Source organism: Callorhinus ursinus, unplaced genomic scaffold (assembly GCF_003265705.2).
Source record: "Callorhinus ursinus isolate GAN/ISIS: 27379988/994484 unplaced genomic scaffold, GSC_fseal_2.0 scaffold12, whole genome shotgun sequence".
Taxonomy (NCBI): Eukaryota; Metazoa; Chordata; class Mammalia; order Carnivora; family Otariidae; genus Callorhinus; species Callorhinus ursinus.
The window spans coordinates 43,241,006-43,265,929 of record NW_027397074.1 but is presented as its reverse complement, the minus strand read 5'-3'; the positions used below and the strand labels follow the sequence as shown (position 1 = coordinate 43,265,929).

Here is a 24,924-nt window from a genome sequence, read left to right as displayed (position 1 = left end):
GGGTTGTGAGTTCAAGCCCCATGTTGGGCATAGAGTTTACTTTAAAAAAAAAGTGTTAATTTGGGGCACCTGGATGCCTCAGTCAGTTGAGCATCTGACTCTTGATCTCGGCCCAGGTCTTGATTTCAGGGTTGTGAGTTCAAGTCCCATGTTGGGCTCTATGGAGGGCATGGAGTCTACTTAAAAAAAAAAAAAAAAGTTATTCTAACAGGATACCTGTACTTGGTTAAATATGTTAATTTCAGTTATTTCCACAAAAATTGTGGGCATTCCTCTTTCAGTATCCCTTTATTATATCCTTATTTCTGTTGGAAACTCAGGTTTAACCTACCACGATGCATCATTTCAACTTTTAGAATCTTTTCTAAGAAGGTAACCTATATTACAAATGTAATTATGAAGGCTTTGTTTATTAGAAATCATGAATTGATAAATTGTTAATGCAGTGGTATTAAAACATAAACCCTGGAACCAGACTGCCTGGGCTTAAATCTCAGCTCTACCATTTGCTGGCTGTGTAACTTTGGACAGATTATTTAACCTCTCTCTACTTAAATTTCCTCGTTTTATAAAATGCGGATTTTAATAGTACCTTTTCAGTCCTGGAGAACCTGGCATCTACAGCGTGCTATTACTGATGTTACTGTTCTTACTACTGTTGTTACAGTGGTGGTTGTGGTATCTCTACCATCTGTCTCTCAAATCTTCATTCCCCAACACCACCCATAGAAACATACCAGTGTCTTGGCCAAGTCACTGAGTCCAGAGTGCCTTGGAAGAGAACTATAGATATATATATGTATATTTTAAATATTTATGTATTTGAGAGAGAGAGAGAGAGCAGAGATAGTGAGAACACAAGCTGGGAGGAGAGGGAGAAATAGGCTCCCCCCTGAGCAGGGAGCCCGATGTGGGAATGGATCCCATGACCCTGGGATCATGACCTGAGCCAAGGCAGACACTTAACTGACAGAGCCACCCAGGCACCCTATAGACGTATTTTTAAATGAAAGAATGATGGTAAAAATTAAAACCAAACTAGGAGATAAAGTGATTTGATAGCGTCCCTGTTTAAGAATACATTCTGCACTGTCCCTTCCATCCTGCTTTCATTTTGCAGAAGATAGCAACTTCCCTTTTTAAGCATTAGCGTCAAGGGCATATGACTTGTGCTTCATTTTCATTGTCTAGGAATTTCCTTGGAGATGCTGCTGATCTGTGCCAAAAGTCTTGGGACTTTTATACCATTCCTGTGTGAATTTTCTGGTTGAACTAGGCTTAATTAGATTGTCTTTTCTTTTGTTTTCTCTTTGAAAACTTGGAAGCTATCTTGTTGTTCCAGGGTTGTAAGGCTGAGCATGTTTGGTTAAGTAATTCTCTTGGGATCTAAGCTGGCATCCACTCAGGTCTTATTAAATGAGGACTTTAAAAGCCTCGTTTAATGACAGAGTGGGCTCTGTCATTGTTGACCAAATGTTTCAAGATGTAGGTACAAGCTGTTTTTGTCAGTTTTTCAAGTGTAGTGTAATTTTGCAGTAACAGTGTGCTTTTCTACTTGGAAAGATTAAAAAAAACAGAGAGTGGCAGGTTTAACCAAGGTCATGATCATCTTGTTTCTTAGCAAGTTTCTCTTACCCATTTGGCTTACTTGGAAGCCATGCTGAGCTTAATTTATGTGACTGTTCTATTTGGAAGAGACAATGAGATTTTTCTTTGTGGAAAGCAACTAGTTAACAGTTGTCTCCTTCCAATGGATATGTAAAAAGGAGGTGCAGTTCCTTCAGATTACTCTGGGCCTCCATGCTCCCATCCTCCCTCCCTCCCACCCAGCAAAGCAGATTTTGTCTTTAATTCATCCAGTCTTCTACTCCTTGTATTGCATACCTGCCATTGATGGGTACTAGCATACAGATGAATCTAAATCCAGAGAAATTGGCTGCAAAAATTCTCAAAGACTGGAGATATCGTGATACACAAAGGAACCAATCTCCTGTACTTAAAATTGAGATAATGGAAAAGTAGAGTCATCTTAATTCATAATAATTTAAGAATGAAGCAGATGGAATTAGCAAGAGATCTTTCTGGATGATCATGACAGACAGAGCAGAGCAGTGGCCCAGAGTCAGCCAGGTCAAGTGACTATCCACAGACAGGGAGGTGCAGAAGAATCTTGTTAATGCTGTACCTTTGTACTGATCATATCCCATGAGCCCTTTTTCACAGAGGCTCTACCTTTCTAGCCTTAAGTGAAAAATTTCTTTACCTAAGTTTCCTTTCTACTTTGGAGATAGAACCCCCTAAAGATAACCCAAATCACTGTTCTTATTTTGTAGATTCAGAAACTGAAGCCAGAGGGGTTAAGTGATTTTCACAAAACCATACATGGGCTTAGTGGCTGAGCTGCAACTAAACCTAGGTCTCTGGCTTCCCAAATTAGTGTTCCTTTCACTGATCCATGCTGTCTTTGCTTATCCATTCAATTAGTAAATGTAATTGTAGGGACTCTAATTAGTTTGGCTTCTAAAGGCTTTTGTGGTTAGTGTCAGGCTGGCAACAAGGTTTGTTTTTTTCCCTCCAGCTTTTGAGTCGTGGCCAAATTTTGTCAGTCAGTTATTTCAGTCTTGAAGTCATCACATGGAAGTCAAGATGATTTGAATAGCTGGACACACATGTCTATGTATCTGTCTAATAAACATGCCTTCTGTAGTGCAAATTAGAGGCTATTATTATAATGTACCAAATGTATATAGTCATTAGATACAGAGCAGTTGTGGCCAATACGGTGGTGACATTCCAGCTATCACTATCATTGTGTGTTTTTTCCAGACCTGTGAGCTTTGACACTATATAATGTATAATTGAGGGTTAGCAGGACTCTGGCAACCCATGCATCCCAAGAAGCAGATGCTAGGGATGCAGGGGGCTGATTGGACACCCCATGCACTTGGCAGTTGCATGAATTGGCACTGCCAGTTCATGGGTATGAGAAGCGTGGAGGTGTGAAGTATACTTAGATCTGTGAACTAATTGTTGGTGTCCCTGAGGGCACCTCTCAAGGAGTTACCTGGGTAGAATTGAATTTCCTTCAATGGAACAGACTCACTGAATTCCTAAGAGAAAGTCTGAAATTGACAGACCTCAGGGCTTACCTCGTGGTCTCTGAAAGATCAAGAGAGATGGAGCTGAGATGGAAGGAAAGACCACTGAAAAAGGTATGCCATTGTTTTGCATTGTATGTATTACTTCACTGAAGGAGGGATGAAAAGATGAGGCTTTCTGTGTAACCCATATTTTTAATGCAGTCCAGGAGTAGAGAAATACTACTGTAACTTTTCCTTTTCTTATACTCATCTTACTCAGCTCTGTTTTTCTTGAGTAAATGTGAACTGTTTGCCAGCAAACGTTGCCTCTTTTTGAATCTCAGCATTTATTTGGGAGTAGGAAAGGTTTTTACTTAACTGAAGTATTTCTTTGTAATTTCACAGAAAAAAAAATTTTTTCCCCAGAATTTTTAGGGCAAATCCTGATGATATATCAAAATGTACTGTTGAATGTACATTGTAGATTCTAAAATGCCATATTGCCTTTAGAATGAAACATTGAAAGAAGGAGTATCTCTTTTTTTGTTTTAGGGTCAGAGATATTTTATGTTAGCATTTAATGTTTTTTTTTTTTAAAGATTTTATTTATTTGACAGAGAGAGACACAGTGAGAGAGGGAGCACAAGCAGGGGGAGTGGGAGAGGGAGAAGCAGGCTTCCCGCGGAGCAGGGAGCCCGATGCGGGGCTCGATCCCAGGACCCCAGGATCATGACCTGAGCTGAAGGCAGACGCTTAACGACTGAGCCACCCAGGCGCTCCAGCATTTAATGTTAATAAACAGAATTAGGATACTTGATTGCCTGAAATTTTATTTTATTTTATTTTTTTATTTTTTTTAAGATTTTATTTATTTATTTGACAGAGAGAGACACAGCGAGAGAGGGAACACAAGCAGGGCAAGTGGGAGAGGGAGAAGCAGGCTTCCCGCAGAGCAGGGAGCCCGATGCGGGGCTCGATCCCAGGACCTCAGGATCATGACCTGAGCTGAAGGCAGATGCTTAACGACTGAGCCACCCAGGTGCCCCTGCCTGAAATTTTATTTTATTTTATTATTTATTTATTTATTTATGTATTTATTTATTTATTTATTTTAAATGTTCCTTTTTTTAAAACATTTTCTGTTTTATTTATTTATTTTTAAAGATTTTATTTATTTATTAGAGAGCGAGCGAGAGAGAAACAGCATGAGAGGGGAGAGGGTCAGAGGGAGAAGCAGGCTCCCCACTGAGCTGGGAGCCCGATGTGGGACTCAATCCCAGGACTCTGGGATCATGACCCAAGCTGAAGGCAGTCGCCCAACCAACTGAGCCACTCAGGCACCCCTCTGCCTGAAATTTTAAAGTATGACTTACTAAATTACTTTATGTTAAAACTGTGTTTGTCTCAAATTTGATTTTGGAGCTAAAAGTCTTCTAGGGAAAATTGTGATTACCTCCAGCTCATAATACTTAGATTACACACTGTTTGCCTTTCCATTCTTCCACTTTCATCAACTGCATTTCAAAGACAAAAAATGTTAGGTATCATTCCGCCACACAAAAATCAGAGGCATTCCCATTTCTAGGTTGCTTACATGGCAGTTCACATTTTCTAGAGAAAATATGTCCATTTCTCATACATGCGTACATCATTCTACAGAGAAGTCTTCAGTTATCCTCCTGACAGTCCTTTGTCTTTTTTTTTTTTTTAAGATTTTATTTATTTATTTGTCAGAGAGAGCACAAGCAGGGGGAGCGGCAGGCAGAGAGAGAAGCAGGCTCCCCTTTGAGCAAGGAGCCCAATGTGGAACTCGATTCCAGCACCCTGGAATCATGACCTGAGCCGAAGGCAGACGCTTAACTGACTGAGCCACCCAGGCGCCCCCCTTAGTCTTTTTTTAAGGAGAGATAAAGCTTTTATGACAGGTGGGGTGATGGATTATTTTTGTTAAAGGAGAGTTTGAATCAAGAAGTGAGCTCCAGTCTCTTCTGACTTCTTTGGTTGCCAACTCGCTGGCCAGGTGTATCAAGGGCATGTGTGAGAGAGAGCAGGGGTTTGAGGAATGCCAGTGAGGGCATGTACATCTCTGCATACATGCACACAAACAGAGGATGGACAGTAACTTTCCTTGACAGTATGTTTGTGGTCATCATAAGGCAGAAATGAGGATGGAAATGAGAGTGTACCTTGATGCCTATTTGTATGTCTGTCTTTCTTTTCTTTCTCTCTCTTTCTTTCTTTCTTTCAAGATTTTATTTATTTATTTGAGAGAGAGAGAATGAGAGACAGAGCACAAGAGGGAAGAGGGTCAGAGGGAGAAGCAGACTCCCCGCTGAGCAGGGAGCCCGACGCAGGACTCGATCCCGGGACTCCAGGATCATGACCTGAGCCAAAGGCAGTCGCTTAACCAACTGAGCCACCCAGGCGCCCTGTGTGTGTTTCTTGTATCTACAGTTTCCACATGAGTGCTGGTAGCTCACATGCTCAGCCTTTATGGTAGTACTTACAGCTAATGCAGAAGGTGCTCATATCCTTGTCCTGACCTTTTCATTTCCATACAGGCTTAATTTTTTGCTATTTTTTCCGTTGAAAATGGAGACTGGAGGATGATGGTAATCGGGGCTTGAGAATTTGCTAGGGGATTTTGCTGCCTGTGGAATCACTGGTGAATCCTGGAGTTCAGCTACCATCCCTGTTGCACTTGAATGTTTTTCTTAGTCAAAGCATCTACCAAAAAGTATGCTGTTTCAGAATCCAAGTTGGAGGAATCCATGAGAAGTACGTCCGTTCCCAGGACTGTTGGGTTTTGCCCTTTCCCCTTCAACTCACTTCACACTTTTTAAAATAAACAGTAGATTCAATTCCATAGAAACTGCATCTATATGGGTATAAGGAATGGACTCTATTTTAGGCATTAACCTTTTTTTTTTGGTCATTTGGAAACAAGAATTAGTTTTGTTCACTGTCTCTGTTGTCAGCATGCATAAAAAGTGGATCCTATTTGTGCTCTAGAAACTGCTTCCATTTTAATTTAAATAATGTGCCTTTGTAATTTTTTTTAAAGGTAGTGTCTTCCCCAGCAGATGTAGCTGAAAAAGCTGACAGAATTATTACAATGTTGCCCACCAGTATCAATGCAATAGAAGCTTATTCTGGAGCAAATGGAATTCTAAAGTATGTATTTCTCAACCATGGAAATTTTCTTGTTATGATAGTCCACGAATTTCACATTTGTTAACACTTTAGGAAATTACAATTATGTTTGTTAAACCTTTCTATACTGTTTTCTTAAAAGTGAATGACGTGGTTTCTCTCTCATTGTAAAGGGTTTATTTTTTCACTGAAAGCAAGTATGTGACTTTTGGGAATAATTTTTTTGTTTCTGTTTCTTTCCTTAACTCTTGCATTAACCTTATGCTTTCATCGCTAGCATGTTTAAGAGACTTATAAAGCTTGCATTTTAAACTGTACAAATGTTACAAGCATAATTTTCTTATGGTTTATAGAAATTCAGGAAAAGGTTTCTATGAAAAATAAAACCAAACATTGGAAAGAACACCATTATTTAACATTTTATTATATTATAAAAAGTTATTGTATGTCCTCTGGGTTAGTACATCTGTAGTAAGAACTTTGAGAAGTTGGAATTAAAGGTTAGCAGTAGCTCTTTAAATAAAATGTAATTTAGGTCAGAGTTTTCTAGCCAGTGCTTAGCTTCCCTGGCTTTAAGAACCTTTGGTTGATTTCTGCCTATTGCCAAATCCTTGTGGTTGTGTTAGAATGACAGTGGTTGAATTTCTGATTTAATTTTCTGGTCTTACTGGTTCCTGTTTCTAACTTGTTTTGTTGTTGAATTTCAGCAAAGAGCTAGAAAAAACTGGTAGGTCCTGTAGACATACGTAGGGCTAAAAGAAAGGGTTTAATTTCATGAAGCTGTAATACGTGAAATATGAGGTTTTTGGGAATTGAATTGCTTTAGAAAACTAACAAACTTGGAAGCAAAAGACACTTGGATATTAGGCAGAAAACTGATAAGATAAATGTTTAGATTTCAGGGAAGATTGAAAGGTGCTCATTTTGGATGGAGCCTTCAGGCCCATGGTGTGTGTGGTCCTGAGGTAACCTAGCTGTCTCATTATCTAGTCTGTCCCAATTATGGCCCTGTGTTGCCTGTCTAGGAAAAGTTACTAAAAATTTGGAGACAAAATCCTGTGTTTATTAATATTCTTTACTAACGAATATGGTGGCCATCTAGCAAGCAATTTTGTCTAGGAGTGCTTTCAGAGAATGTGGCTTTACGTTGAACTATTACTTTGCTTTTCATGGGTGGTTCTTTATTTTCTTCTGGGTTGGAATCATTTCCCCATACCTAGTGCATATGTAATTTTTGAGACAGTTTCCCATTTGCTTAAAGATTTAAGAGCTTAAGAATATTAATATCATACAACACTGGTAAATGTAATTCTTATTTTTCACATAAAGTGAAACTTCCACATACTGAGGTGATCTGTAATAGAGCATGCTATTTCTTTTCTGTGGAATATACCCAGTCATTGCATTTGGACCAGATCAATTCATATGTTTATTAAAATTGTTGTTTAAAGCATTTTGTATGCTATTTTTTCTATAAAGGATTTTTCTTTAATAGTTTTTTAGCAATGATTTTCTATTTCCTCCTTCAATATTTATATTTATTCATTTCTAATTTTCCAGTCATAATTATGATGAAGTGTTATCTGCGATAGTTAATCTGTAGTAAGGACTTTGGGAAGTTTGAGTTAAAGGTAAGCCATAGCCCTTTAAATAAATGATAACCTAGGTCAGTTTCCTAGCCAGTGTAGATAGGCGTAGATTATAAAGGAACCATGTAGGTAGATATAATCTGCACTTATAGTACAAACAAAAATATCTTGTTATAAGAATGCCGTTTACTACTGATGTAAAATATGTTAGAAGAAAAGACTGTTTTCCCTGCTTTGCCAATGTATGTATATACATTTACCTTAAAGAACAAAAAAACTTTATCTGTGAGACTTCCAGGTCCATTTCTTTATTTTCCTTTCTGCTTCTTTGATGTTTTATCTTTAAAAAGCAGTAGTTATTAAAGAGTATGCCACCCTGAAGCAAATGGCTAAATTTTAATGGTTTATGTTTATTCTACCTAGTGGAAATGACATGAAAATGTGAAATTTGCAATATGGCTTGTTAAAGATAAATAAAATACTTTTTAAAGAGCCCCAGCTACTTTACAAACAAAAATTTAAATCCTACCAAATAGACCTTTTAAAGTTAATAGGTGTTTTAAATTGCCCCTCTATTATTGTGGTATGGTGTATTTCACCTGAAACCAGAGTTTATACCATGTAGTTTATTAGATTATTTAGGTTTGTTTGAAAGAGTTTGGGTTTACTTTCAACTTTAATTGATCTGAAAGTGGATTTGAGATTTTGAAGCAGTTTTTTTTTTTTTAAAGATTTTATTTATTTATTTGAGAGAGAGAATGAGATAGAGAGAGCATGAGACGGGAGGGTCAGAGGGAGAAGCAGACTCCCTGCTGAGCAGGGAGCCCGATGCGGGACTCCATCCTGGGACTCCAGGATCCTGACCTGAGCCGAAGGCAGTCGCTTAACCAACTGAGCCACCCAGGCGCCCCTGAAGCAGTTCTAATAATGCTTTTAATACTAAAGCAAAGACCTCCTTGATATGTGGCAGCTTTTAGCAGATTCTAATTCTGTAGGTAGTTGCATAAAATGTTTATTCAGAATTGCAAACTATAGGTTTATAGTTTTAAAAAACTATTATTTTTATTTACTTAGAAAAGTGAAGAAAGGCTCACTACTGATAGACTCCAGTACTATTGATCCTGCAGTTTCAAAAGAATTGGCCAAAGAAGTTGAGAAAATGGGAGCAGTTTTCATGGATGCCCCTGTTTCTGGTGGTAAGTGGCAGCTAAAATCTGTGCACACCTATTTCTATTTGTCAGAAATAGCAATTACAGTTTTGTGGTACCCGAGATATATCTAGTTATTTTTAGACCTGTTACAAGGAGTCTCAATTTCCTCATTGAAAACAAAAAACAAAACTCACTTTTGTTATTTAGTACTCTCAAAATATGTTGCTTGTTCTAAGTTCAGGCGAAAGGATGTCTCAACTTTGAAGAATTGTGAATTTTTGGTCCAAATTGCTGTGGGTAGGGCTAGAGCTATTCGTAGAAAGTTTAACTTTTTAGAACAGATTCAAGAAGTAATTAATTAGCTTGAATCATCTTTTTTTTTTTAAGATTTACTTATTTATTTATTTGAGAGAGAGAGAGTGCACAAGCAGGGGGAGCAACAGTTGGGGAGGGAGAAGCAGCCTCCCTGCTTAGGAGCCCGATGTGGGGCTCGATCCCAGAACCCTGGGATCATGACCCAAACCGAAGACAGATGCTCAACCGACTGAGCCACCCAGGCGCCCCTCCTTGAATCATCTTTTAACTTTAAAGTAGCTGAGGAAGTGGCTAAAAAGAAAAAGTCATTTCACAAGGGAACTTTAGGCCCAGATGATTTTTTTTTTTTTTTAAGATTTTATTTATTTGACAGAGAGAGACACACCGAGAGAGGGAACACAAGCAGGGGGGTAGGAGAGGGAGAAGCAGGCTTCCCGCCGAGCAGGGAGCCCGATGCGGGGCTCGATTCCAGGACCCTGGGATCATGACCTGAGCCAAAGGCAGATGCTTAACGACTGAGCCACCCAGGCGCCCCTAGGACCAGATGATTCTTTACAAATGAAATGTTACCAGCATTTCAAGGAGCAGATCATTTCAATTTTATATGAACTTTTCCAGGCAATAGAAAAAAAGGAGACATTTCCCAAATCATTCTACAAGACCTGTAACTCTGATAACTTCAATCAAAAAGAGAGAGAAATGAGAGAGAAAATTTTAGGTCTATATCAGTCATGAATACAGAAGTGCATTAGCGAACTAAATCCAGCCATGTATAAAAGAGATCAAACACTACAATCAGGTTTATCTCATATGTACTCAGATGGCTTAATATTAGAAAATCTATAAATCTGCTTCGCCACATTAACATACTTAAAAATCATACGATTATTTCAATCAGAGGACAGGGATTCTCACTAATAAAATTTTAAAAGCATATTATTATATCAAATCTTAATAGTAGGTATCTGGGTATTTTGGAATGGTAGTATTATGGGTATTATGATTTTCCATAATTTTGCAAGTTTTCCAAAATTATTTTGTAATCAATAATGGTACACACACCTGCACACACACAAACATATACACGTACATATGTAATTTGTAGTTGAAGACTAGTTTCTAGTTGGAGACTTTCTAGAAAGGCTGGACTGAAGAAACCAACCATTTGCTCAAGACCAAGACTAGATTTGTCTCACATTCCACTGCGTTAGGAAATACTATTTTCTGTAAAGTTCTAATTTATTCTAAGAGGAAAATAAAGATTGCTAAATGGAAGGTTGTCCTTTATAAAATCATCCATCTCAGTACAGTGCTAAAAATAGCCAACAGCTAGTGTGGTACATTGTTATAGTAATAACCTTTAATGACTCACATCTCTGAATCCACCCTGTGTGACCATGTGCTGCATTGACTCTGAGTTGAGCCATCTGACTTGGTTTGGCCAGTGGTATGTTAGGAAATGTTACACAAGGATAGACTTGAAAAGCACTTTGTACATTGAGTCTTGCCCTGTCTTGCTCCTGGGGACTCTTCTGCTGTTGCATAGAGAAGCCTGGATTAGCCACCTGGGACATGCGCTAACCACCAAGCATGTGAATGAGGCCATCTTGACCATCCAGCTAGAGTCAAGTTCCCAGATGACTGCAGCTGTATTAGTGGCCTCAGGCCTAACGAGCAAATGAGCTGCTGCACTAAGATAGTCTAAATTACTCACCCGTAGGATTGTGAGCAAATAAACCCACTAAGTTTGGGGGTGTAGTATAGCAATAGATAACTGATAGAGCCAATATAGTTGATATTACCATAGTTACGTACAGGTGTTTGTTACTTAATGTATCAATTAGTGTGCTACCTATGCTTATTTAGTCTAAGTTTTTTTTTTTTTAAGATTTTATTTATTTATTTGAGAGAGAGAGAGAATGAGAGATAGAGAGCATGAGAGGGAAGAGGGTCAGAGGGAGAAGCAGACTCCCTGCTGAGCAGGGAGCCCGATGCAGGACTCGATCCCGGGACTCCAGGATCATGACCTGAGCCGAAGGCAGTCGCTTAACCAACTGAGCCACCCAGGCGCCCTAGTCTAAGTTTTATAAACCTTTTCTGAAGGAGAATGATAATCCTGTAGTTAGCATAAAAGGCCAACTTTAATGCCAAAGCTGAGTTGCCAAAATGAAGTTTATTAAGCCAGTCCAGAAAAGAGTTTTGTTTCCTGTAAACAGGTCCCAGACTTTTATCTCTGTAGTCCTGATTACAAAGGAGAATGTTTGCCTAAACGTTACCTAAGTAGCTGCCCTGGTGAGCTGGTATGAGATACCCATATTTAGTAAGATCTGGAAAAGTAAGTTGGTAAAAATTCAGTAAGTCTCATTATGGTGTTCTCATGGACTGCTGGGGGTTAAATAGGACGTCTAGCTTTTAAGTGTCTTTTCTGCTTTTAGAATTGAGCTGTATTATTAGAAGAGACTTTAGCAGTAATTGAATTTGACTTTGTTATTTTATAGATGGGAAGTTGAGATCCAAAGATGTTAATTAAGTGACTTGCCTAGGATTCTCCAGTTTGATAGCCAATCTAGAATTAGAATCTTACTCTCCCAACTCAGTCTAAGGATCTTCCCACCAGGCCTTCTTCCCTTTAGTCCCATCCTGTGGTATGGTAGTCTTTCTGTTTTTGAAAGCAATGGCCTACTATTAATCCCATTTCTAACAATTTTATCTAGTGGCTGGTCCTCTGTCTTCTGTCTTGCTAGCTACCTGGCACTGCCATGTAGTGAAACTTTTGGCGGGGAGGTGAGGGGAGAATTGCCTTCTTTTCTAACTCAGAGGTTAGCTTCTTACCTGGGAGAGGCCTAACATTTCTGTTCCAGAGTCATTTGAGAAGAAATGGTTGAGAGGACATTATTCTCAAATCAGGAGACTTCTGGAGAGATCAGATCAGTCTTATTGTGTTGACTCCATCCTAGAATGTTTATTAACTGGCTGTCAGGAGTCTTTTGTTCTGTGGCTGGCTTGGGATAGAACCAGGGGTTTTTGGGTCTTTCCTGTTTTGGATCCACTGGCTGGTGCTGTTAATCAAATAAATGTCCAGGAAAAGAGAAAGTAAAATAATATTTTGACATATTCCTACCATGTTTGAATTTGACTAGGATAGGATCTGTTCTGAGGTATAAGGACTTGGAATTGAACAGGATTATACCTGAAGGCAGTGAAGCTGTTTTCCATGGCCCTCATCTATTTCCCCATAGTATAGTATCGATGCCACTGCAAGGACCACTGTGTTATGCTTATGTTTGTGCCTGTTTCTTCTACTACTAGACTCCGAAGAAGGCAGATACCATGTCTTTCTCAGCTTTCTAACTCCAGTGTATATCTCCTGGTGAGCATGTAATAAACTATGGTTGATTGAATCAAGAATCTTCTATTTTTTAAATTCAGGGTTAATGTTAAATATTTTGAGCCGTCCTGCAGTTATTTCTCACTTCCAAGCTGTTCTCCAGTTTATTTATCTCCAGATTATTAACCTCTCTCTGAAGTTCAAGTAACTGCCTCTGCATTCTAACATCAGTAAGATAAGTAGTTACTGTGTTCGGAATGTTATATTGTAATATTAGATGCCACTGGGAAGCGTGGTATGATCACAAGTGTGGGCGTAGGATAAAAGAAGTAGAATATATGCAGGACAACTTAAAGTTCTTACTTCAGAAGCTTAGAATTTAGTAAAACATACTAATAAAATGATTTGTAAATTGTTACAAAGTGCAAAATAATGTAGCACAGCAGTCTTCCCAGACTTAGCAACCAGAAAGGGAACTCTTAACAGTTTAATCATAATAGATGGAACTAGGGGGTATTATGCTAAGCGAAGTAAGTCAATTGGAGAAAGACAGTTACCATATGATACTCCTCGTATGTGGAATTTAAGAAGCAAAACAGAGGATCGTAGGGGAAGAGAGAAAAAAAATAAGACGAAATCAGAGAGGGAAACAAACCATAAGAGACTCTTAATCATAGGAAACAAACTGTGAGGGTTGCTGGAGGGGTGGGGGTGGAGGGATGGGGTAAGTGGGTGATGGGCGTTGGGGAGGGGATGTGATGTAATGAGCACTGGGTGTTGTGTAAGACTCACTGATCTCTACCTCTGAAACTAATAATACATTATATGTTAATTAATTGAAATTTAAAAAAACAGTTTGACCATAGCAACATGCTGGGCACTGTAAAGAAATACCGTCTTTGTCCTTTCTGGGGTGGCTACTAAAACTTATTTTGACTTTTACCTTATATTCATCTGTATGGATATTTAGAGAGACAGTAACACCTGATTTGACTTACACAGTTCATTTTGGGGCAACAGAAGAATTTTTAATTCTGGAAATGGAAAATTTATATTAAAGATTACCTAGAAACCTCATAAATGATTCCCAGTTACATCCAAGGGGAACCAGTGGAATTTGGAATTAGATTTGACAGCTCTTTAGTAGATATTCTTTAAGCAAGGAAGAAAGGAAATTGGTTAGCTTATATAATTCTCTTATCACCTTTAGTTTCAGTTTTGTTATACTTCTTGAATAAACTCAAAGACATTCACTTGATAGTAGGAAGAGCCTAGAACTTTTAGGGAAAGAAGGTAACTCTAAAAATGAAGGTCTTCATTTTTTCTTCACTTGAAATGTACTTAATATTATTCTATTTATATAATTCTTACAAGATTATATACTGTTTTCTGATTATATACTCTTACCTAATTTTTTCTATTATGTCTTGATTGCAAGGGACACGCTTCATTCTTCATTTCATGCAACAAACATTTATTGAGTACTTTTATGTAGTGGGTATGGTCTAGGCACTAGAGGTAGTGCTTTGAAGATATTCAGTCTTTTGTCTCATGAATTGTGATTTAGTAGGAATAGGGAGAATAAACAAACAAAAATAATTTCAATTAGAAGTGCTATGAAGAAAAAAAAGGCAGAATAAACAGTTAATGAAACAGAGACTTCAGGGGAAGGTCCTTTTACATAGAATGGACAGGATGTCTTCTCTGGGGAAGTGATCATTAAGCAGAGATCTGAGTGTACAACTTCAGGGGAAGAGTATTTCAGTGGAGCAGACTGCTCTGTATGGGCTCTGAGGCATGAAGAAGCTTGGTATGTTTGTGAAACATTTATCTTTGTATCACCAGCACTTAGCAGGTAACTGTAAGCCTTTCCTTGGTCTGTTCTGGTGGTATTTAAAACTTTAGTAATTCAAATAATTAAAATTTTCTTTAATTTTGATTGATGGACAAATCCATTTCCTTAAAAATGACATTCCCCTCCTGCCATTGTTTATCAGTTTGTGGTTATCAAAGGAAAGCTAACTGGGCTTTATATAAATTAGCCCATGACCCTGGCCTCAAATATGATGCCCTAATCTGTTTACCTGTCTTGTGTAAATCACATCTTTATGAAAGTAATCCTTCTTTAATGTCACATGTCTGTCGTTTAGTCACACTGTTCTGGATATGTGCTTTTTTTTTTTTTAGTGTAGAGAGAGGGTCTGCTACTACAGGATTAGTTCCAATGGGATCAGTTCTCTTGTATAATGAATGCTGGACATAAAGCAAATTAAAAACTATCGTTTGTGACTAATGACCAAATACTGTTCAGTCTGCTCCAAGGGGGTAATTATAGCACTTAGCTGTGCTTGGATAATTGAAGGATAAATTCACTGATTGCCTCATATGTCTGTAGAGTTACACAGAGACCTTGAGTTGAAGTGACTCTAAAGTGGCACTTGTAGTTAGCCCAAGGCTGTCCGGGATGGCAAGCCTCATTGATTTGCTAAACTGTATTGCTCCAGTTAGGGATTAATGTCAAAATTAAATAATTGAACTGATGTGTATGTGTTTGTGTAACAGTTCCCTACCAGGAAACCAAATTTTATACTCTACTTGGCTGGGTTAAGTTTTAGTAATTTGTTCAAGGTTTTCTTAGAATATGGAGTAGTAAGCCCAAAATCTATTAAGGAGTTTCTGTTAGAGCGTTAGACTTGCTTGGTAAATTCCTCAATGAAAGTCTCACATAGACTCCATTATTGTTTTTAAAATCCAGTGTATATAGTCTTGGCCTTAACTGCTCACTGAACTGGTATCTGCTGTTTTTCCCTGTTTTTCCACTAGATCTGTATCTAATTTATGGTAAAGGGACCACAAAAACAAAAATTACTTCTATTTCGGCACGTAACACCATTATAGTTAAGGGTCTATTGGCATTTCTACTAAAACGTTTTCTTAGAGAAGTTTATAACTTGGCAATTTTACGTGGCTTTGGGCTGAAACATTGCTATTTCTGTCCAAAAGTAAATTATTTTACCAAATTTCATATAATTGAATTTGCCTTATTTGATAATGTGTGGAGAGGGAAGGGCTATCACACACAATAGGTCTTTTTTTCATGTTCTCACAGGCTGTTTGATTACACAGTAGTATTGGGTGTGGCGTTTATTCTTACATTTTAGTCTTTCGTCGGTAAGATTTTATTTTTTTTAATGTTTTGAAATAAGTTGGTTTAACAGGGTTAAGATAATTCATTTTCATGGGTTCTTCCCTTTAAAGAATTGTACTAGTATGTTGATTTTTAGTTCTTTTTACATTATTAACTTACTATAAAATTTAAAAGCACTTTGTGGCAGGGGTGCCTGGCTGGCTCAGTCCATAGATCATGGGACTTTTGATCTTGGAGTAGTGAGTTCAAGCCCCATGGTGGGTGTAGAGATTACTTCAAAAAAAAAAAAAAAAAGTTAAAAAAAAGGACATTTTGTGGCACTCACTTTTTTTAAAATAATTTTTTATTGTTATGTTAATCACCATACATTACATCATTAGTTTTTGATGTAGTATTCCATGATTCACTGTTTGTGCATAACACCCAGTGCTCCACGCAGAACGTGCCCTCTTTAATACCCATCACCAGGCTAACCCATCCCCCCACCCTCCTCCCCTCTAGAACCCTCAGTTTGTTTTTCAGAGTCCATCGTCTAATGGTTCGTCTCCCCCTCCGACTTACTCCCCTTCATTCTTCCCCTCCTGCTATCGTCTTCTTTTTTTTTTTGTCTTAACATATATTGCATTATTTGTTTCAGAAGTACAGATCCGTGATTCATCAGTCTTGTACAATTCACAGTGCTCACCATAGCACATACCCTCCCCAATGTCTATCACCCAGCCACCCTATCCCTCCCACCCCCCACCACTCCAGCAACCCTCAGTTTGTTTCCTGAGATTAAGAATTCCTCATATCAGTGAGGTCATATGATACATGTCTTTCTCTGATTGACTTATTTCACTTAGCATAACACCCTCCAGTTCCATCCACGTCGTTGCAAATGGCAAGATCTCATTCCTTTTGATGGCTGCATAATATTCCATTGTGTATATATACCACCTCTTCTTTATCCATTCATCTGTCGATGGACAACTTGGCTCATTCCACAGTTTGGGTTTTGTGGACATTGCTGCTATAAACATTGGGGTGCACGTACCCCTTCGGATCCCTACATTTGTATCTTTGTGGTAAATACCCAGTAGTGCATTTGCTGGATCGTATGGTAGCTCTAATTTCAACTGTTTGAGGAACCTCCATACTGTTTTCCAGAGTGGTGTGGCACTCACTTTTGTAGGAGAGACTTGAATTATTCGGTCTTGAAAAATATTAGGTAAAGTAAGCCTTTCCTTGGTCTGTTCTGGTGGTATTTAAAGCTTTAGTAATTCAAATAATTAAAATTTTCTTTAATTTTGATTGATGGACAAATCCATTTCCTTAAAAATGACATAAGATTCATCAATACCAACACACCAAAAATGGGTTAATTATGTTAGCCATTTACATTTACCCATAATTTTACTTATCACCTTGTATTCAGTAAATATCCTATTTGCCTAGGATTTTCTCCAGTTTGCACTAGTTCAGAAATGTTTGGTAAATACCAGAGATTTCCTTGAAATTAGTCCCTAAGAAGAGGTGCCCCAAAAAACCTCTTTTTACATTCTTTGGCATGCCTAAGTCCTCCCCTACCACAGTTGTCATGGACAGGAGTCCCTATATAAGGTGTTAACGAGTTCTTCACACGTTTAGAGAAGACTGCTGACTCACTGCCCAAAGTAACATAGTTGAGGCAGCTTTAATAATTTGTCTCCTAAGAAAATAGAAGAATGGGTTAGAGAAGGCACGGTGATCACTTCATTCAGTGTTGTTATTGTTATCATTTATTGTTAGCAATAATTATCATTGCTAATGACAACCGAGTTCATTTCTAAGAATTCACTTTCTTGCAGTTGCAGTTCCCCCATCTCCCAATCTGGAGGCCAGGTTTTAATTGCATTGCAGTTTCCAGTCAAGCAACCATTACCAGGGTTGCTCTTGCCAGGCTCTGTCCTGTGGTGGAGGGATACTGTGTTTCCTTCACCTGGTTATGTTGGAAAGTGCATGGATAAGGCAGGGGTCCTGTCTGAAGTAATCCTAGGGTATTTTTAATGTCCTTTAATTGCCATTCAGGATGTAAGTCAGACCAGACACAATTGGGTCTGCTCACAGTTCAGAACTGCCTAGTGGTGTTTATATAAAGGTTAAAGTATATTTAGCAAATAAATCCCGTGAAGCTATTACTTATATATAATTTATTTTTTTATTAACATCTGTTGATTCCTAAGCAGTGTGAAATTAGTTCCACTATACCTGCGTTTTATGTCTTTATTTGTTTCATTTGTGATCCCTGGATAGCACTGGGGGCAAAGTGGGATGAGGAAATGGAATTAAGAATTTCACAAGGGCCTTGTCATTGCCATCAAACCATTATCAGACTTATTTGTGGTTTTCTAGATGTCTGATTTTCTTCAAGTTTGGTAATGTTAGCAGATGAAAAGTAGATTAAGTAGAGTTTAAATCCTATTTGCTGTATGATTCTACTTTGTTTTGCATTGCTTTGGGTGTTTTAGTTGTGAAAATTTTTATTTATTTTTATTTATTTATTTTTAAAGATTTATTTATTTGAAAGAGTGAGAATGAGAGAGAGAGAGTACATGAGAGGGGGGAGGGTCAGAGGGAGAAGCAGGCTCCTCGCCGAGCAGGGAGCCTGATGCGGGACTCGATCCCGGGACTCCAGGATCATGACCTGAGCCGAAGGCAGTCGCTTAACCAACTGAGCCACCCAGGCGCCCAGTTGTGAAAATTTTTAAATTCAAAGGTACATTTCATAGTAAGGACCCTTCCCTCAGGGCCAGTGAAGGTATGGCAGCACACTTACCTTCCGTCTTCCTTGAAGTGATTTTAACTTGACCTAAAGGTAGAGGGTTTTTGTTGGTGGTGTTTTGTACTTAGCTCAGATTACCTCTATCAGTATGAGAGAATGTGGACTTTTTTAGAAGGGTATTAAGAATTTTAAGATTTGTCCATGACATCTTTTTTATTGAGTTACTGACTATTAGTTATGGTCATCCGAATGTTCATCCATTGTGGTCTCTGAGACAGCATTGTTCTTAGGGAGGTTTTTTAAAAATTAAACATAATATGAAGCTGGGCCTACAAATAGTTTTATCATTAATTACATTGCATTTCCCCTAATTCTTATGTGTTAGGGTAATACTTGTTCTCAAGTGGCCAACATTTTTGACGTACTATGTACATATATTAAAAGAGTAGAAATATAGTCTTGGCAGACACTGAAATGGTTAATTGGCTTTTCCAGCCAAATAGGTTTATAAAACTTTCTGAAAATTAAGAAGTGGGAGGGAAAGAACGTTCTTTGAATAAATGCCATATTTTATTAACCCTTTACCTATAAAGCTATTTTTAGGGTATAAACATTTTCTTGCAGCAAATTTTTTTCATTAGACAGGCAGCTAGAGGAAGAAGAATAGTTGATTTATTGTAACTGTCAAATATCTGCAAACATTCCAGTAGTTAAAAGAATTATTTCAACATAAAATCCTAAGTAGAGGTGAGATTTTTTTTCTAAAAGTAAATGATAATTTTGAGAAAGGAAGAAAAGCAATAGCATGGTGACTTTGAGATCTGTAATCTTTAAGAGCAAATTTTAAAACATAGCATTAAGAAATATTTGATGGTTTCTAATGATCTTTAATCAAGATGTATTTTTATATTCTTATTAGTACTTGCATAAAATCAACAGCTTTTCATGATAAGACATTTACATCTTAAATCTTGCACACTGTTCTCTTAGGAAATAGATGGAACAACACTGGATCTTTAAAAATTAATAGGAATAGTCTATATTTGATTCAGAAAAGTTTATATAGTATTCAAGGGCTAGTGGACAAGGGCAAGAGAGAGGGAGAAGCGGGGCCAGGAGCATGTGGGGGAATGAGAGAGATTACAGTGTCCTTTTCCATTTCAGCTGGTAGTTTGGAATAAAACTGTAAAGTTAAACTTTTTGGAATTGTTACTACCCCGAGTGGGAATATAAACTATATTGAACAAAATTTATTTAGCCTGTTAAAAAGTCAACCTAAAACTGTAGTTAATTAGTTTACATTATTACATCACTTCTAGTTAGAGACTCAAACTGGTACAGAGTAAGAGGAGCTCTATCAGGTGAGCTGACTGCTACCCATATGGGGCCTTAAGATAATGATGAGTTTAAATTTCCTCTTAGAGCTAAGTGAGAATAAAACTGGAGGCAATAAATACTCTTGGCCAAAGCCATTAAATGAAAAAGCTGGGAATTCTCCAGCTCTTGACTTAAATTGTTTGTTTATCAGCTGGCGCCTAGTCTGGAGTCAAGAGCTGGAGATTTCTATCTGTGACAGAACTTTGAAACTCTTGCAGGACACTTTCATTTCAACTTAAGGTAACTTGAGTTTATAGCTTTGGCTTTAAAGATTACTAATGATTTACTCATTTCCTTACCATTTAACCAGAGTGGACTTTTTCCCAGGAAGGGATCTGTGTTTATTTAGGGCCTTTGTCTGCGGAGGGATTAAAAGGCAGCCCACCAGCATTGTGAACTTGATGGTAATAAAAGGTCACCAAAACACACCATAAAAACATTCTTACCATGGAATTAATTATACAGTGTAATTTTACAAAGCAGCTCGGTTACTCCATCCCTGCCCCCTCCCTCCATTCTTAAACATTTCATCTTTTTAAAAATTAAAGCTGTGGTATAATTTAGGTTTTTGGAAAACATATTTTGCTTCTTTTATGGTATTTACACATTGAAGAAATTGTCACATGCAGTTAGTTGCTTTAAAGTTCTGAAATAAAAATTATCATTTATTGTTAAACTCTGGGATGAATAACTTGTTTGGGAGAGGGTAGTCAAAGGGATGGTTGGAGCTTCAACAGCTCAGTTTCTAAAAACCAAAACCTACTTAAGAGTTTTTTTGTGCCACCAGGTGGCATTGCATCCAAACCTGCTTGTGATAAAGGAAGGTTTTTAAATTAAATTCTTTTTTGTTCAAGAGAGGTTATAATACTTTTGTCTGGATTTTGCTTTTGAAGTTGGCTTAAAAATATATCTACTATCAACGTTGATTAAATGTCTCCAAAGACCTGGAAGGTTTTCTGAACTCTGCAAATGTTTGCTTTTAGGTGGTTAATATTGAAATGAAAGTAAAATGTTGAAACATTTGCAAAGGATTGCTATTTTTTTATTTGTAAAATGAACATTTAATAGTTATTTTTGTTTTGCTTTTCTAAATACTCAAGAGGATCCTGCCTATAAAAGCCCTCACAAATGTTGCAGAAACTCCCCAATATTTCAGATCACCCCTTCCCCCAACACACTCACACCTGCCCCAGCCCTTATAAAAAAAAGTGTCAGCAGGTTTCACTGTATGGGAATTTTTAAAAAGAGGGAAAGACCTCAGAAAGGTGCAAGTCGGTCCTTTTCACAAGCCTAACTATGAGATTCATTAGGCAGTTCATGCTCATGTCTTAAAAGCTGCTTTTGGGAAAGTAAATTCTTGCAGTTTCCTGTACTGGTTTTGAGGGAGTCTTTATAGTCTTTTGAATCAGCTCATTTTAAGAAAGTGATAATGTAAAAGCAAGGAAAAAAAACCCTCATTGTAAATTTTATAAAAGTATGATTTTTAAATTAAAATACATATTGTTCTATTTTATGAACCCACATATATTAATAAACTGTACAGAAACAAATTTTTAATACAGCCTATCCAGGTGCTATGATATGTTGTCAGAATAAATAAGGTTCAGTGTACACTCTATTGATTTTTATCCTTTTAAAAAATGTATTCACCATGCAGAGATGTTTAATGCTTAGCTTTGATCATTTATCAAAAAGCTTTATGAAATTTTTCTCATTTTATATTCTTGTCTCTTCTGTGAGGCTTCTTAGAACTGTGTACAACCTGTTTAAGAAATGTATGTTTTCAAAGTAAACGTTTGACCTCCCATCTTGATGTTCTTGCTTTTAAACACACACACACACACACACACACACACACACACACACACACACACTCTCTCTCACTCACTATCTCTCCCTCTCACTCCCCCTCCCTCCCCCCCCCCTCCCCCCCCCCCCCCCCCTCTCTCTCTCAAACACTCATAAGCCCCCATGTCTCTATATTTTGAACAACTTGTTTGGAATGTGTGTTGTACTAAAACTAAATATATGTAGACTTCAGTATTACAAAGAGAGAATTTTGTTTTAAAAATTATAAAAATTTGAAAGTAGTACTTTTGAAAATAGTCTAGACAAAGGTACTCAAGACATTTGACCCTGAATATTTTACTTTTAAACCTGATACAACAGTCTGTTTCTTAGCTTTGTGGTATACTGATATTTCTACTTATTTAACATCAAAAAGCTGTAGTGGTTTCTCTTTATAGATTGTGCCTGTGTTCTGGAATTGCCTCCTGCTGTCCATGAATTGCTTCTTGGCTTGTTTTGTTAGAATTTCTCACCAGGGTTTTTGTGAGCTGTGTAGTCAACATTTAAAAAAAAAAAAGAATTTGATACAGTAGACTGGACTAGTAAAAATTATACTTACTGTTCATGATGATAAATGAGTAAACTCTTGGCTCAGAATACCGGTTTTATGTAATAAAAGCCCATGCAAATCTCATGTAATAATATGCATATATAAAATTGCCTACAATGACTGTTTTCCTAGTTATTTCTGTAATATTATTTTTTGTAGAAATTCCAGAAGCTTTTTCATTAAAAAATAATAGAAAAAAATCCTTATTCGTTTCAGGGTGTGGGTAATTTGGTAATGGAGCATTTAGATTTTGGCTTCTTTCATTTCAGTTGGAAATAGTATTGGTGTAAGTGAGTGTTGCCATGGGAACCTCCACAGAGATATAAAAGGCAAGACTGTCTAAGTGGAGGAGGGGTGATGTACTAAAATACCACTGGCCTAAATGATCTATTATATGTGTGTTGGGGGTACAGGGGGAGCTGGTTTGAGAAGGGAAGAGAAAGTAGTACAGAGAGTAAAAGTTAAAAGTTAAAACCATGTACTCATACTTTTAGAATCTCATAGGTGGAAGTGTTTTAAGTTTGAAATGTGATTCTTAATTATTTGTGTCATTTGCATATGCTGGGAATCTTTGCATCCCTTATTTTTAAACTGTGTTGATGGAACATGTTTAACTTACTTGATTTTAGTTAAAATAGTTCAGTGAAATTTGATTGGAAGGTTAGGATATTGGTCTCGGAGATGGCTTTAATCATAAATTTTATTAAAAATAGTTATACTTTTTCAGATATCTGGAAAATTTTTAAAAATTATATTTTTTTGGAGACGTTTGGCTTTCAAAGCAAAACTGGCAATAAAGTATACTTAAATACTATAAAGTATTGTTAATATTAGATTTCAAAAGTTAAAAAATTTTAATACTTTATAAATATTACTCAAGGAAACAATGACTTACTGTATTTGCATGTGTAATATTGTAGGGTTTTCTAAAAAATAAAAATAAAAACAGCAAAAGCAAGCATCAAATCCTTTTGTATCCTTTAGGAGCACATGTGTTGCTATTAATAAAAATGATTAGAGAATAGCCAATTTAACTGCATGTAAAATAACATTTTTGTTTTTTTGTAATTTAGATTACAAAACACAGTGAAATTGTGTCCAACATGAGTTAGCATGGTAGAAAAGCAACATCATATTGCACTTTTAACACTATGGATTCGGGTTGCCAGATACACGTGGAAAAAAGGAAAAGACATTAACCTGGCAAAAACTGTTTAAACTTACCTTTTTGGTCAGTTTGGTCAGAGAAAAAGTAAAGTTGCCAAGGTAATAAAACATCCGGAAGTTTTTAAAATAAAAAGTAATTTAAATTAAAAAAAGAGAGGCGAGAGCGGGAGAAGAAAGAGGGTAAAAAAGACAGCACTCCGCTCCCCAGGCCAGGCCACATCTGATGTAAATTAACCGCAGTGGAAGTGTATTGTTTCCAGCTCAGCACAAACAATGCGGGGCATCTCTTCTTGAGGGGTGGATGTTTGCGTGGAAAAAGGGGTGTTGAGAAGTGAGCTGGGTTGCAGCGAGTTTAGCCATCAGGGGATTTTGCGGCATAGAAAACACAGTAGGATTGAGAGTAAAGAATGAGAAAGTATGTTTGCATATAAAATTAACGAAGTTAAACCTTCAAGAGGTGTGAAATAATTCATAACTGTGAGAACGCTTAGTTGTCAATAATCTTTAGAGGATTGGTTTTTTTTTTTGTGAAGAGACTGAGGCCTTATACTGTAAAATGTTCAGCAACCAAGATACCAGCTTTGAGGTGTGCTTTGGCATAGGATATCTGTTTAGTTTTAGATTTGACTTCTTAAAACAAACAAACAAAAAACTAAGAAAAATGTATTTCTTGGAAAAATAGATAATAAGAGCGATAAAAAGTCAAGCTTATCAAAAAAATACTTTAAGAGAATGAAAGTAAGGGCCACAACATCTGTGTTGTTTTTCTCTTTCAGTTTTTGTCTGCTGCGCTCCGCCCCACCCCCACCCCCATGCTTCCTTGGGAAAAAAATCTGACAATCTTAATAGAGTGGAAAGCATAAAATTGCACATGGCCTTATCAATAAATGGATTCAAAATAGCTTTGCTTTGATCACCCTTAAAAAGTTTCATAATACAGAATTTTCTAGAAGAAAGCAACTAATATTTATTATTAAGTACCTTTGGTGTGTCAGGCTATCATGCTGGGTAGTTTATGTATTTTAGATCATTTAATCCTTACAGCAACCTCATGAAATGCATATTATCCTCATTTTTTAGTGAGGAAGTTGAGGCTTATTTAGGAAGGGACCACATGACCACATGTAATTATTATAAGAATTAGCCTGATGTAGCAAAAAAGAAGGCATTTTAGGTAGAAGATTTTAAAATATTGTATAGGACTAATACCTTCAAGTTTGGCATTTGTTTAGTTTGTTAGGATAATGAAAAAGCTTTCATTTGTTTATTTAAAAACAAACTCAGTAGAAATACTTTCTTCATGCTCCGTTGATACCACCATTTAGTGACATAGTCCACCCCAAATCAAAATATACAAAGAATTATTAGTTGACCAAAAAAGTCTACATATGTAGTTTTTTTGTTTTTTGTTTTTTTTTAAGATTGTATTTATTTATTTGACAGAGAGAGACAGCGAGAGAGGGAACACAAGCAGG

General features: G+C 37.1%; 1 protein-coding gene across 1 annotated transcript in view; it reads left to right on the top strand.

Moving 5' to 3' along the window:
• HIBADH (3-hydroxyisobutyrate dehydrogenase) overlaps positions 1-24,924 on the top strand; it is a 104,593-nt gene that overhangs the window by 13,678 nt on the left and 65,991 nt on the right. The window contains exons 3-4 of the mRNA XM_025873068.2: positions 6,145-6,254; positions 8,897-9,018. Coding sequence (XP_025728853.1) covers positions 6,145-6,254; positions 8,897-9,018 — 232 coding nt within the window. The remainder of the gene's footprint in view (positions 1-6,144; positions 6,255-8,896; positions 9,019-24,924) is intronic.